The following is a 14,208-nucleotide window of genomic DNA, read 5'->3' as shown; positions in this document are numbered from 1 at the left end:
AACTCTTCTAAAAGCTCTTTTAAAAAAGAGTAATCTGGATACTTGAGGAATCAGTAACTCCAGGCCCAGATCAAAGCTTTCTGAAGTCAGATTATTGAAAAGGAGCTTTTTACACAACTTCCTGCTTTTCTGGCTCAAAACAAGGAGCTGAATGTTTTCCAGTCTGGATTGGGGTCAGAGCACTGAGACACTGGGATTAAAGTGCTGGAGGACGTCTCCATGAGCAGGGACACGTCCACTGTCTCACTTTGACTCTGACTGGGTCTTAGTGCTGCTTTGGACACAGTTGACCACAACGTCCTGCTGGACCCACTGGAACAATGGTTGGACCTTCTGGCTCTGCACTCAGTGGCTTTAAATCCTCCTGGCAAGATGGCCGCCATTCTGTGTCAGCAGCTGATTGTGAACGTGAGCAAATCACTTGTGGGGTTCCTCAGGGCTCCATCCTGGGGCCCTTTAGTGAACATCTCCGTGCTCCCACTGGCTCAGATCATGGAACATTACAACATCTCTTTTCAGAATGACCAGACCACACTCAGCTCTATATCTCAGTGTCAGTGAATGACCACGCCCCCTGATACCGGCGGAGGAAATGAAGGAGTGATGAGTCAGCACTTTTTACAACTCAACCCAGAGAAAACTCAGCTCATTGTTTTTGGCCCCAAAGAAGAAAGGTTAAAGGTCAGTGCTCATCTTGACTCCAGGTCACTCAGGACATCAGATCAGGCAGAAATCTGGGTGGAGTTCTGGACTCCACCCTGAAATTCTACAGCCACATTAACACAAGAACCACATCAGCTTCCTACCATCTGAACAATGTTGAAGAATCAAAGGAATTCTGGGGTGGAGCTCATTACACCACCACACTGAGGGGGGAGCTCATTACACCAACACACTGAGGGGGGAGCTCATTACACCAACACACTGAGGGGGGAGCTCATTACACCACCACACTGAGGGGGGAGCTCATTACACCAACACACTGAGGGGGGAGCACATTACACCACCACACTGAGGGGGAGCACATTACACCATCACACTGAGGGTGGAGCACATCACACCACCACACTGAGGGTGGAGCACATTACACCAACACACTGAGGGGGGAGCACATTACACCACAACACTGAGGGGGGAGCACATTACACCACCACACTGAGGGGGGAGCTCATTTCACCAACACACTGAGGGGGGAGCACATTACACCACCACACTGAGGGGGAGCACATTACACCACCACACTGAGGGTGGAGCACATTCCCCCACCACACTGAAGGTGGAGCTCATCCCCCCTGCTCCACCCTCTCCACTGGCTGCCTGTGTATCAAAGGACCTCAGAATGGTCCTTCTGCTCTAGAAAGCTTTGAAGGGTCTCGGCCTAAATCATCTCAGACTGACTTGTAGAAGTTCAAAGCTCCAGACCTCTGAGGTCATCAGGAAGAGGTTGACTCACTGTTCCTACAGTCAGAAGAAACAAGGTGAAGCAGCTTTTAGTTCCTACCTCCTCACCTGTGGAACAAACTTCCTGAACACCTGAAGACTGCTGACACACTCACTTCTTTTAAATCAGGACTTAAAACATTCCTAGATGCACAGGATGTAGAATAAACAATAGATTTTACCTACTTAGTAAACTAATCTTAATAAATCTCTTAACTTATTATTATACTTTTCTTCGTTATTTGTTTTAATGTATTCCTTTAATTTCTTCTAAAGCTTTAAGCCAGTGTAACATTCATCCAGCCAGCGTAACGTAACATGTATCCAGCCAGTGTAACATTCATCCAGCCAGCGTAACAAAACATTCATCCTGCCAGTGTAACGTAACATTCATCCAGCCAGCGTAACATTCATCCAGCCAGCGTAACATTCATCCAGCCAGTGTAACGTAACATTTATCCAGCCAGTGTAACATTCATCCAGCCAGTGTAACGTAACATTTATCCAGCCAGCGTAACATTCATCCAGCCAGCGTAACGTAACATTCATTCTGCCAGTGTAGCATTCATCCAGCCAGCGTAACATAACATTCATCCTGCCAGTGTAGCATTCATCCAGTCAGCGTAACATTCATCCAGCCAGCGTAACGTAACATTCATCCTGCCAGTGTAGCATTCATCCAGCCAGCATAACATTCATCCAGCCAGCGTGACGTAACATTCATCCAGCCAGCGTAACGTAACATTCATCCAGCCAGCGTAACATTCATCCAGCCAGTGTAACATTTATCCAGCCAGTGTAACATTCTTCTAGCCAGTTTAACATTCATCCAGCCAGCGTAACGCAACATTCATCCTGCCAGTGTAGCATTCATCCAGCCAGCGTAACGTAACATTCTTCCAGCGAGTGTAACATTCATTCAGCGAGCACAACATTCTTCCAGCCAGTGTAACATTCATCCAGCCAGTGCAACATTCATCAAGCAAGCGTAACATTCATCCAGCCAGTGCAACATCCATCCAGCGAGCTTAACATTCTTCCAGCGAGAGTAACATTTATCCAGCCGGTGTAACATTCACCCAGCCAGTGTAATGCAACATTCTTCCAGCTAGCGTAACATTCATTCAGCGAGTGTAATATTAATCCAGCCACAGTAACATTCATCCAGCAAGTGTAACATTCATCCAGCCAGCGTAATGTAACATTCATCCAGCCAGTGTAACATTCTTCCAGCCAGTGCAACATTCATCCAGCCAGCGTAACATTCTTCCAGCCAGTGCAACATTTATCCAGCCAGCGTAACATTCTTCCAGCCAGTGCAACATTTATCCAGACGGTGCAACATTCATCCAGCCGGCGTAACATTCATCCAGCAACTGTAATATTCATCCGCCCAGCGTAACGTAACATTCATCCAGCCAGCTTAACATTCATCCATCCAGTGTAACATAACATTCATCCAGCCAGTGTAACATTCATCCAGCCAGCGTAATGTAACATTCATCCAGCCAGGGTAACGTAACATTCATCCAGCCAGTGTAACATTCACCCAGCCAGCGTAACGTAACATTCATCCAGCCAGTGTAACATTCACCCAGCCAGCGTAACGTAACATTCATCCAGCCAGTGTAACATTCACCCAGCCAGTGTAATGCAACGTTCATCCAGTCAGTGTAACGTAACATTCACCCAGCCAGTGTAACATTCATCCAGCCAGCGTAATGTAACATTCATCCAGCCAGCGTAACATTCTTCCAGTCACCATAGCATTCATCCAGCCGGCGTAACATTCTTCCAGCCAGTGCAACATTTATCCAGACGGTGTAACATTCATCCAGCCAGTGTAACATTCATCCAGCCAGTGTAACGTAACATTCATCCAGCCAGTGTAACATTCATCTAGACAGTGTAATGCAACGTTCATCCAGCCAGCGTAACATAACATTCACCCAGCCAGTGTAACATTCTTCCAGCCAGTGCAACATTAATCCAGCCGGCGTAAAATTCTTCCAGCCAGTGCAACATTCATCCAGCCGGCGTAACATTATTCCAGCCAGTGCAACATTCATCCAGCCAGCGTAACATTCTTCCAGCCAGTGCAACATTTATCCAGACAGTGTAACATTCATCCAGCCGGCGTAACGTAACATTCATCCAGCCAGCGAAACATTCTTCCAGCCAGTGCAACATTTATCCAGACGGTGTAACATTCATCCAGCCGGCGTAACATTCATCCAGCAACTGTAATATTCATCCACCTAGCGTAACGTAACATTCATCCAGCAAGGGTAACGCAACATTCATCCAGCCAGTGTAACACTCTTCTAGCCAGTTTAACATTCATCCAGCCAGCGTAACGCAACATTCATCCTGCCAGTGTAGCATTCATCCAGCCAGCGTAACGTAACATTCTTCCAGCGAGTGTAACATTCATTCAGCGAGCACAACATTCTTCCAGCCAGTGTAACATTCATCCAGCCAGTGCAACATTCATCAAGCAAGCGTAACATTCATCCAGCCAGTGCAACATCCATCCAGCGAGCTTAACATTCTTCCAGCTAGCGTAACATTCATTCAGCGAGTGTAATATTAATCCAGCCACAGTAACATTCATCCAGCAAGTGTAACATTCATCCAGCCAGCGTAATGTAACATTCATCCAGCCAGTGTAACATTCTTCCAGCCAGTGCAACATTCATCCAGCCAGCGTAACATTCTTCCAGCCAGTGCAACATTTATCCAGACGGTGCAACATTCATCCAGCCGGCGTAACATTCTTCCAGCCAGTGCAACATTCATCCAGCCAGCGTAACATTCTTCCAGCCAGTGCAACATTTATCCAGACGGTGCAACATTCATCCAGCCGGCGTAACATTCATCCAGCAACTGTAATATTCATCCGCCCAGCGTAACGTAACATTCATCCAGCCAGCTTAACATTCATCCATCCAGTGTAACATAACATTCATCCAGCCAGTGTAACATTCATCCAGCCAGCGTAATGTAACATTCATCCAGCCAGGGTAACGTAACATTCATCCAGCCAGTGTAACATTCACCCAGCCAGCGTAACGTAACATTCATCTAGCCAGTGTAACATTCACCCAGCCAACGTAACGTAACATTCATCCAGCCAGTGTAACATTCACCCAGCCAGCGTAACGTAACATTCATCCAGCCAGTGTAACATTCACCCAGCCAGTGTAATGCAACGTTCATCCAGTCAGCGTAACGTAACATTCACCCAGCCAGTGTAACATTCATCCAGCCAGCGTAACGTAACATTCTTCCAGTCACCATAGCATTCATCCAGCCGGCGTAACATTCTTCCAGCCAGTGCAACATTTATCCAGACGGTGTAACATTCATCCAGCCAGTGTAACATTCATCCAGCCAGTGTAACGTAACATTCATCCAGCCAGTGTAACATTCATCAAGCCAGTGTAACGTAACATTCATCTAGACAGTGTAATGCAACATTCATCCAGCCAGCGTAACGTAACATTCACCCAGCCAGTGTAACATTCTTCCAGCCAGTGCAACATTAATCCAGCCGGCGTAACATTATTCCAGCCAGTGCAACATTCATCCAGCCAGCGTAACATTCTTCCAGCCAGTGCAACATTTATCCAGACAGTGTAACATTCATCCAGCCGGCGTAACGTAACATTCATCCAGCCAGCGAAACATTCTTCCAGCCAGTGCAACATTTATCCAGCCAGTGTAACATTTATGCAGCCAGTGCAACATTCATCCAGCCAACATAACATTCTTCCAGCCATTGTAACATTTATCCAGCCAGCGTAACATTCATCCAGCCAGTGTATCGTTCATCCAGCCAGCGTAACATTCATCCAGCCAGTGTAACATTCACCCAGCCAGTGTAACATTCTTCCAGCCAGTGTAACATTTATCCAGCCAGTGTAACATTCTTCTAGCCAACAAAACATTCTTACAGCCAGTGTAACGTAACATTCACCCTGCCAGTGTAGCATTCATCCACCCAGCGTAACATTCATCCAACCAGCGTAACGTAACATTCATCCAGCCAGTGTAACATTCATCCAGACAGCGTAACGTAACATTCATCCAGCCAGTATAACATTCATCCAGCCAGCGCAACATTCTTCCAGCCAGTGTAACATTCATCCAGCCAGCGTAACATTCTTCCAGCCAGCGTAACGTAACATTCATCCAGCCAGAGTAACGTAACATTCATCCAGCCAGTGTAACGTAACATTCATCCAGCCAGTGTAACATAACATTCATCCAGCCAGCGTAACATTCATCCAGCCAGCGTAACATTCATCCAGCCAGCGTGACGTAACATTCATCCAGCCAGTGTAACGTAACATTCATCCAGCCAGCGTAACATTCATCCAGCCAGTGTAACATTCATCCAGCCAGTGTAACATTCATCCAGCCAGCGTAACATTCTTCCAGCCAGTGTAACATTTATCCAGCCAGTGTAACATTCTTCTAGCCAACAAAACATTCTTACAGCCAGTGTAACGTAACATTCATCCAGCCAGGGTAACGTAACATTCATCCTGCCAGTGTAGCATTCATCCAACAAGCGTAACATTCATCCAACCAGCGTAACGTAACATTCATCCAGCCAGTGTAACATTCATCCAGCCAGCGTAACGTAACATTCATCCAACCAGCGTAACGTAACATTCATCCAGCCAGTGTAACATTCATCCAGCCAGCGTAACGTAACATTCATCCAGCCAGTATAACATTCACCCAGCCAGTGTAACATTCATCCAGCCAGTGTAACATAACATTCATCCAGCCAGTGTAACATAACATTCATCGAGCCAGTGTAACATAAAATTCATCCAGCCAGCGTAACATTCATCCAGCCAGCGTAACATTCATCCAGCCAGTGAAACATTCACCCAGCCAGTGTAACATTCACCCAGCCAGCGTAACATTCAACCAGCCAGTGTAACATTCATCCAGCCAGTGTAACATTTATCCAGCCAGTGTAACATGTATGCAGCCAGTGCAACATTCATCCAGCCAGTGTATCGTTCATCCAGCCAGCGTAACATTCATCCAGCCAGTGTAACATTTATCCAGCCAGTGTAACATTCATCCAGCCAGTGTATCATTCATCCAGCCAGCGTAACATTCATCCAGCCAGTGTAACATTCACCCAGCCAGCGTAACATTCTTCCAGCCATTGTAACATTTATCCAGCCAGCGTAACATTCATCCAGCCAGTGTAACATTTATCCAGCCAGCGTAACATTCATCCAGCCAGTGTATCGTTCATCCAGCCAGCGTAACATTCATCCAGCCAGTGTAACATTCACCCAGCCAGCGTAACATTCTTCCAGCCATTGTAACATTTATCCAGCCAGTGTAACATTCATCCAGCCAGTGTATCGTTCATCCAGCCAGCGTAACATTCTTCCAGCCAGTGTAACATTTATCCAGCCAGTGTGACATTCTTCTAGCCAACAAAACATTCTTACAGCCAGTGTAACGTAACATTCAAACCAGCCAGGGTAACGTAACATTCATCCTGCCAGTGTAGCATTCATCCACCAAGCGTAACATTCATCCAACCAGCGTAACGTAACATTCATCCAGCCAGTGTAACATTCATCCAGCCAGCGTAACGTAACATTCATCCAACCAGCATAACGTAACATTCATCCAGCCAGTGTAACATTCATCCAGCCAGCGTAACGTAACATTCATCCAGCCAGTATAACATTCACCCAGCCAGTGTAACATTCTTCCAGCCAGTGTAACATTCATCCAGCCAGTGTAACATTCTTCTAGCCAACAAAACATTCATCCAGCCAGCGTAACATTCTTCCAGCCAGCGTAACGTAACATTCATCCTGCCAGTGCAACATTCTTCCAGCGAGCGTAACATTCCTCCAGCGAGTGTAACATTCCTCCAGCAAGCGTAACATTCTTCCAGCGAAAGAAACATTCTTCCAGCGAGAGTAACATTCTTCCAGCGAGCGTAACATTACTTTAGCAAGCGTAACATTCATCCAGCAAGCGTAACATTTATCCAGCGAGCGTAACATTCTTCCAGCCAGTGTAACATTTATCCAGCCAATGTAACATTCTTCCAGCCATTTTAACATTTATCAAGCCGGTGTAACATTCATCTTGCCAGCGTAATGGAACATTCATCCAGCCAGCGTAATGGAACATTCATCCAGCCAGTGTAACATTCACCGAGCCAGTGCAATGCAACGTTCATCCAGCCAGTGTGACATTCACCCAGCCAGTGTAATGCAACGTTAATCCAGCCAGCGTAACGTAACATTCTTCCAGCCAGCGTAACATTTATCCAGCCAATGTAACATTCATCCAGCCAGCGTAATGTAACATTCATCCAGCCAGCGTAACATTCTTCCAGCCAGTGCAACATTCATCCAGCAAGCGTAACATTCTTCCAGCCAGGGCAACATTTATCCAGACGGTGTAACATTCATCCAGGGACTGTAATATTCATCCAGCCAGCGTAACATTCATCCAGCCAGCGTAACGTAACATTCATCCAGCCAGTGTAACGTAACATTCATCCAGCCAGTGTAACGTAACATTGATCCAGCCAGCGTAACGTAACATTCATCCAGCCGGCGTAACATTCATCCAGCAAGTGTAACATTCATCCAGCCAGCGTAACATTCATCCAGCCAGCGTAACATTCATCCAGTCAGCGTAACATTCATCCAGCCAGCGTGACGTAACATTCATCCAGCCAGTGTAACGTAACATTCATCCAGCCAGCGTAACATTCATCCAGCCAGTGTAACATTCATCCAGCCAGCGTAACATTCATCCAGCCAGCGTAACATTCATCCAGCCAGCGTAACGTAACATTCATCCAGCCAGTGTAACATTCATCCAGCCAGCGTAACGTAACATTCATCCAGCCAGCGTAACATTCATCCAGCCAGTGTAACATAACATTCATCCAGCCAGCTTAACATTCATCCAGCCAGCGTAACATTCATCCAGCCAGCGTGACGTAACATTCATCCAGCCAGTGTAACGTAACATTCATCAAGCCAGCGTAACGTAACATTCATCAAGCCAGCGTAACATTCATCCAGCCAGTGTAACATTCATCCAGCAAGTGTAACATTCATCCAGCCAGCGTAACATTCATCCAGCCAGTGTAACGTAACATTCATCCAGCCAGCGTAACATTACATTCATCCAGCCAGCGTAACATTCATCCAGCCAGCATAACATTCATCCAGTCAGCGTAACATTCATCCAGCCAGCGTAACATTCATCCAGTCAGCGTGACGTAACATTCATCCAGCCAGTGTAACGTAACATTCATCCAGCCAGCGTAACATTCATCCAGCCAGTGTAACATTCATCCAGCCAGAGTAACGTAACATTCATCCAGCCAGCGTGACGTAACATTCATCCAGCCAGTGTAACGTAACATTGATCCAGCTAGCGTAACATTCATCCAGCCAGCGTGACGTAACATTCATCCAGCCAGTGTAACGTAACATTCATCCAGCCAGCGTAACATTCATCCAGCCAGTGTAACATTCATCCAGCCAGCGTAACGTAACATTCATCCAGCCAGTGTAACGTATCATTGATCCAGCCAGCGTAACATTCATCCAGCCAGTGTAACATAACATTCATCCAGCCAGCTTAACATTCATCCAGCCAGCGTAACATTCATCCAGTCAGCGTGACATTCATCCAGCCAGCGTGACGTAACATTCATCCAGCCAGTGTAACGTAACATTCATCCAGCCAGCGTGACATTCATCCAGCCAGTGTAACATTCATCCAGCCAGCGTAACGTTCATCCAGCGTAACATTCATCCAGCGTAACATTCATCCAGCCAGCGTAACGTAACATTCATCCAGCCAGTGTAACGTAACATTCATCCAGCCCGCGTAACATTCATCCAGCCATTGTAACATAACATTCATCCAGCCAGCGTAACATAACATTCATCCAGCCAGCGTAACATAACATTCATCCAGCCAGCGTAACATTCATCCAGTCAGCGTAACATTCATCCAGCCAGCGTGACGTAACATTCATCCAGCCAGCGTAACATTCATCCAGCCAGCGTAACATTCATCCAGCCAGCGTGACGTAACATTCACCCAGCCAGTGTAAGGCAAGAGTTCATCCAGCCAGCGTAACATTCATCCAGCCAGTGTAACATTTATGCAGCCAGTGCAACATTCATCCAGCCAACATAACATTCTTCCAACCATTGTAACATTTATCCAGCCAGCGTAACATTCATCCAGCCAGTGTAACATTCATCCAGCCAGCGTAACATTCTTCCAGCCAGTGTAACATTTATCCAGCCAGTGTAACATTCTTCTAGCCAACAAAACATTCTTACAGCCAGTGTAACGTAACATTCATCCTGCCAGTGCAACATTCCTCCAGCGAGCGTAACATTCTTCCAGCCAGTGTAACATTTATTTAGCCAATGTAACATTCTTCCAGCCATTTTAACATTTATCCAGCCAGTGTAACATTCTTCTAGCCAACAAAACATTCTTACAGCCAGTGTAACGTAACATTCATCCAGCCAGCGTAACGTAACATTCATCCTGCCAGTGTAGCATTCATCCACCCAGCGTAACATTCATCCAACCAGCGTAACGTAACATTCATCCAGCCAGTGTAACATTCATCCAGCCAGCGTAACGTAACATTCATCCAGCCAGTATAACATTCACCCAGCCAGCGCAACATTCTTCCAGCCAGTGTAACATTCATCCAGCCAGTGTAACATTCTTCTAGCCAACAAAACATTCATCCAGCCAGCGTAACGTAACATTCATCCAGCCAGTGCAACATTCTTCCAGCGAGCGTAACATTCCTCCAGCGAGCGTAACATTCTTCCAGCCAGTGTAACATTTATCCAGCCAATGTAACATTCTTCCAGCCATTTTAACATTTATCCAGCCGGTGTAACATTCATCCAGCCAGCGTAATGGAACATTCATCCAGCCAGTGTAACATTCACCCAGCCAGTGTAATGCAACGTTCATCCAGCCAGCGTAACGTAACATTCTTCCAGCCAGCGTTACATTTATCCAGCCAATGTAACATTCATCAAGCCAGCGAAACATTCATTCAGCGAGTGTAACATTCATCCAACCAGCGTAATGTAACATTCATCCAGCCGGCGTAACATTCTTCCAGCCAGTGCAACATTCATCCAGCCAGGGCAACATTTATCCAGACGGTGTAACATTCATCCAGCGACTTTAATATTCATCCAGCCAGCGTAACGTAACATTCATCCAGCCAGTGTAACGTAACATTCATTCAGCCAGCGTAACGTAACATTCATTCAGCCAGCGTAACATTCATCCAGTCAGCGTAACATTCATCCAGCCAGCGTAACATTCATCCAGCCAGTGTAACATAACGTTCATTCAGCCAGCGTAACATTCATCCAGCCAGCGTAACATTCATCCAGCCAGCGTGACGTAACATTCATCCAGCCAGTGTAACGTAACATTCATCCAGCCAGCGTAACATTCATCCAGCCAGAGTAACGTAACATTCATCCAGCCAGCGTAACATTCATCCAGCCAGTGTAACGTAACATTCATCCAGCCAGCATAACATTCATCCAGCCAGCGTAACATAACATTCATCCAGCCAGCTTAACATTCATCCAGCCAGCGTAACATTCATCCAGCCAGCGTGACGTAACATTCATCCAGCCAGTGTAACATTCATCCAGCCAGCGTAACGTAACATTCATCCAGCCAGTGTAACGTATCATTGATCCAGCCAGCGTAACATTCATCCAGCCAGTGTAACATAACATTCATCCAGCCAGCTTAACATTCATCCAGCCAGCGAAACATTCATCCAGTCAGCGTGACATTCATCCAGCCAGCGTGACGTAACATTCATCCAGCCAGTGTAACGTAACATTCATCCAGCCAGCGTGACATTCATCCAGCCAGTGTAACATTCATCCAGCCAGCGTAACATTCATCCAGCGTAACATTCATCCAGCGTAACATTCATCCAGCCAGCGTAACGTAACATTCATCCAGCCAGTGTAACGTAACATTCATCCAGCCCGCGTAACATTCATCTAGCCATTGTAACATAACATTCATCCTGCCAGCGTAACATAACATTCATCCAGCCAGCGTAACATTCATCCAGTCAGCGTAACATTCATCCAGCCAGCGTAACATTCATCCAGCCAGCGTGACGTAACATTCATCCAGCCAGCGTGACGTAACATTCATCCAGCCAGCGTAACATTCATCCAGCCAGCGTAACATTCATCCAGCCAGCGTGACGTAACATTCACCCAGCCAGTGTAAGGCAAGAGTTCATCCAGCCAGCGTAACATTCATCCAGCCAGTGTAACATTTATGCAGCCAGTGCAACATTCATCCAGCCAACATAACATTCTTCCAACCATTGTAACATTTATCCAGCCAGCGTAACATTCATCCAGCCAGTGTAACATTCATCCAGCCAGCGTAACATTCTTCCAGCCAGTGTAACGTTTATCCAGCCAGTGTAACATTCTTCTAGCCAACAAAACATTCTTACAGCCAGTGTAACGTAACATTCATCCTGCCAGTGCAACATTCCTCCAGCGAGCGTAACATTCATCAAGCAAGCGTAACATTCCTCCAGCGAGCGTAACATTCTTCCAGCCAGTGTAACATTTATTTAGCCAATGTAACATTCTTCCAGCCATTTTAACATTTATCCAGCCAGTGTAACATTCTTCTAGCCAACAAAACATTGTTACAGCCAGTGTAACGTAACATTCATCCAGCCAGCGTAACGTAACATTCATCCTGCCAGTGTAGCATTCATCCACCCAGCGTAACATTCATCCAACCAGCGTAACGTAACATTCATCCAGCCAGTGTAACATAACATTCATCCAGCCAGTATAACATTCACCCAGCCAGCGCAACATTCTTCCAGCCAGTGTAACATTCATCCAGCCAGTGTAACATTCTTCTAGCCAACAAAACATTCATCCAGCCAGCGTAACGTAACATTCATCCAGCCAGTGCAACATTCTTCCAGCGAGCGTAACATTCCTCCAGCGAGCGTAACATTCATCAAGCAAGCGTAACATTCCTCCAGCGAGCGTAACATTCTTCCAGCCAGTGTAACATTTATCCAGCCAATGTAACATTCTTCCAGCCATTTTAACATTTATCCAGCCGGTGTAACATTCATCCAGCCAGCGTAATGGAACATTCATCCAGCCAGTGTAACATTCACCCAGCCAGTGTAATGCAACGTTCATCCAGCCAGCGTAACGTAACATTCTTCCAGCCAGCGTTACATTTATCCAGCCAATGTAACATTCATCAAGCCAGCGAAACATTCATTCAGCGAGTGTAACATTCATCCAACCAGCGTAATGTAACATTCATCCAGCCGGCGTAACATTCTTCCAGCCAGTGCAACATTCATCCAGCCAGGGCAACATTTATCCAGACGGTGTAACATTCATCCAGCGACTTTAATATTCATCCAGCCAGCGTAACGTAACATTCATCCAGCCAGTGTAACATTCATCCAGCCAGTGTAACGTAACATTCATCCAGCCAGTGTAAGGCAAGAGTTCATCCAGCCAGCGTAACATTCTTCCAGCCATTTTAACATTTATCCAGCCGGTGTAACATTCATTCAGCCAGCGTAACGTAACATTCATTCAGCCAGCGTAACATTCATCCAGTCAGCGTAACATTCATCCAGCCAGCGTAACATTCATCCAGCCAGTGTAACATTCATCCAGCCAGTGTAACATAACGTTCATTCAGCCAGCGTAACATTCATCCAGTCAGCGTAACATTCATCCAGCCAGCGTAACATTCATCCAGCCAGCGTGACGTAACATTCATCCAGCCAGCGTAACATTCATCCAGCCAGAGTAACGTAACATTCATCCAGCCAGCGTAACATTCATCCAGCCAGCGTGACGTAACATTCATCCAGCCAGTGTAACATTCATCCAGCCAGTGTAACGTAACATTCATCCAGCCAGTGTAACATTCATCCAGCCAGTGTAAGGCAAGAGTTCATCCAGCCAGCGTAACATTCTTCTAGCTCATTCGTCCCGCTCTTTCCCGGTTTAGACAGCCGCCCTGTCCCGGTTCAGACAGCCCCCCTGTCCCGCTCTGTCCCGGTTCAGACAGCCCCCCTGTCCCGCTCTGTCCCGGTTCAGACAGCCACCCTGATAGTCGCAGCGGTGAGCCCGGCTTAGCCTGCCGCAGGACAGTCCGCTCTCACCGGGGCGGGAGCCCGAGACACGGCGGCGGGACGTCCGCCCCGGTCGCCCCCGGCTCTACTTACATGTTGGGGTTCTTCTTGAAGGCATTGGTGATGTCTTTGACCACTCTCTGGACCAGGACGTCCACCTCCTCCTCCGACTCCGCCATTTCTGAGGGCACCCTCTGACGTCACACTCACGGAGAACTACTTCCAGGTTAGAGCTATTTTACGTCACCACGTAAGAGCCACGGACTTACGTCAACAATGATGAACGAATGAATGAAACTTTATTTCGAACATACCAATATATAATAAAAAGATAGAAAGAAAAAGAGAAACATTTAAATTCAAATTGGTAAAACAAAAAACAAAACAATGAAACAACACATCCCACTTGATGCACATTTGTATGAGAAAAGGAGCAGGACGAAGTAAAACAGCTATTAACTCCTCCCCTCCATCACTCTGTGACAAAGGTCCCTCATCATTTCATTTAACACCAACAG

General features: G+C 46.4%; 1 protein-coding gene across 1 annotated transcript in view; it reads right to left on the bottom strand.

The window, feature by feature from the left end:
- Window positions 1-13,907, bottom strand: part of ptar1 (protein prenyltransferase alpha subunit repeat containing 1) — a 34,425-nt gene extending 20,518 nt beyond the window's left edge. The window contains exon 1 of the mRNA XM_080468350.1: window positions 13,784-13,907. Within this exon, the coding sequence (XP_080324476.1) occupies window positions 13,784-13,869 (86 nt within the window). The 5' untranslated portion in view covers window positions 13,870-13,907. The remainder of the gene's footprint in view (window positions 1-13,783) is intronic.
- Window positions 13,908-14,208: the final 301 nt, after the last annotated feature.

Source organism: Lipophrys pholis (assembly GCF_963383615.2).
Source record: "Lipophrys pholis genome assembly, chromosome: 7".
Taxonomy (NCBI): domain Eukaryota; kingdom Metazoa; phylum Chordata; class Actinopteri; order Blenniiformes; family Blenniidae; genus Lipophrys; species Lipophrys pholis.
This window is presented reverse-complemented; position numbering and strand designations above follow the sequence as displayed.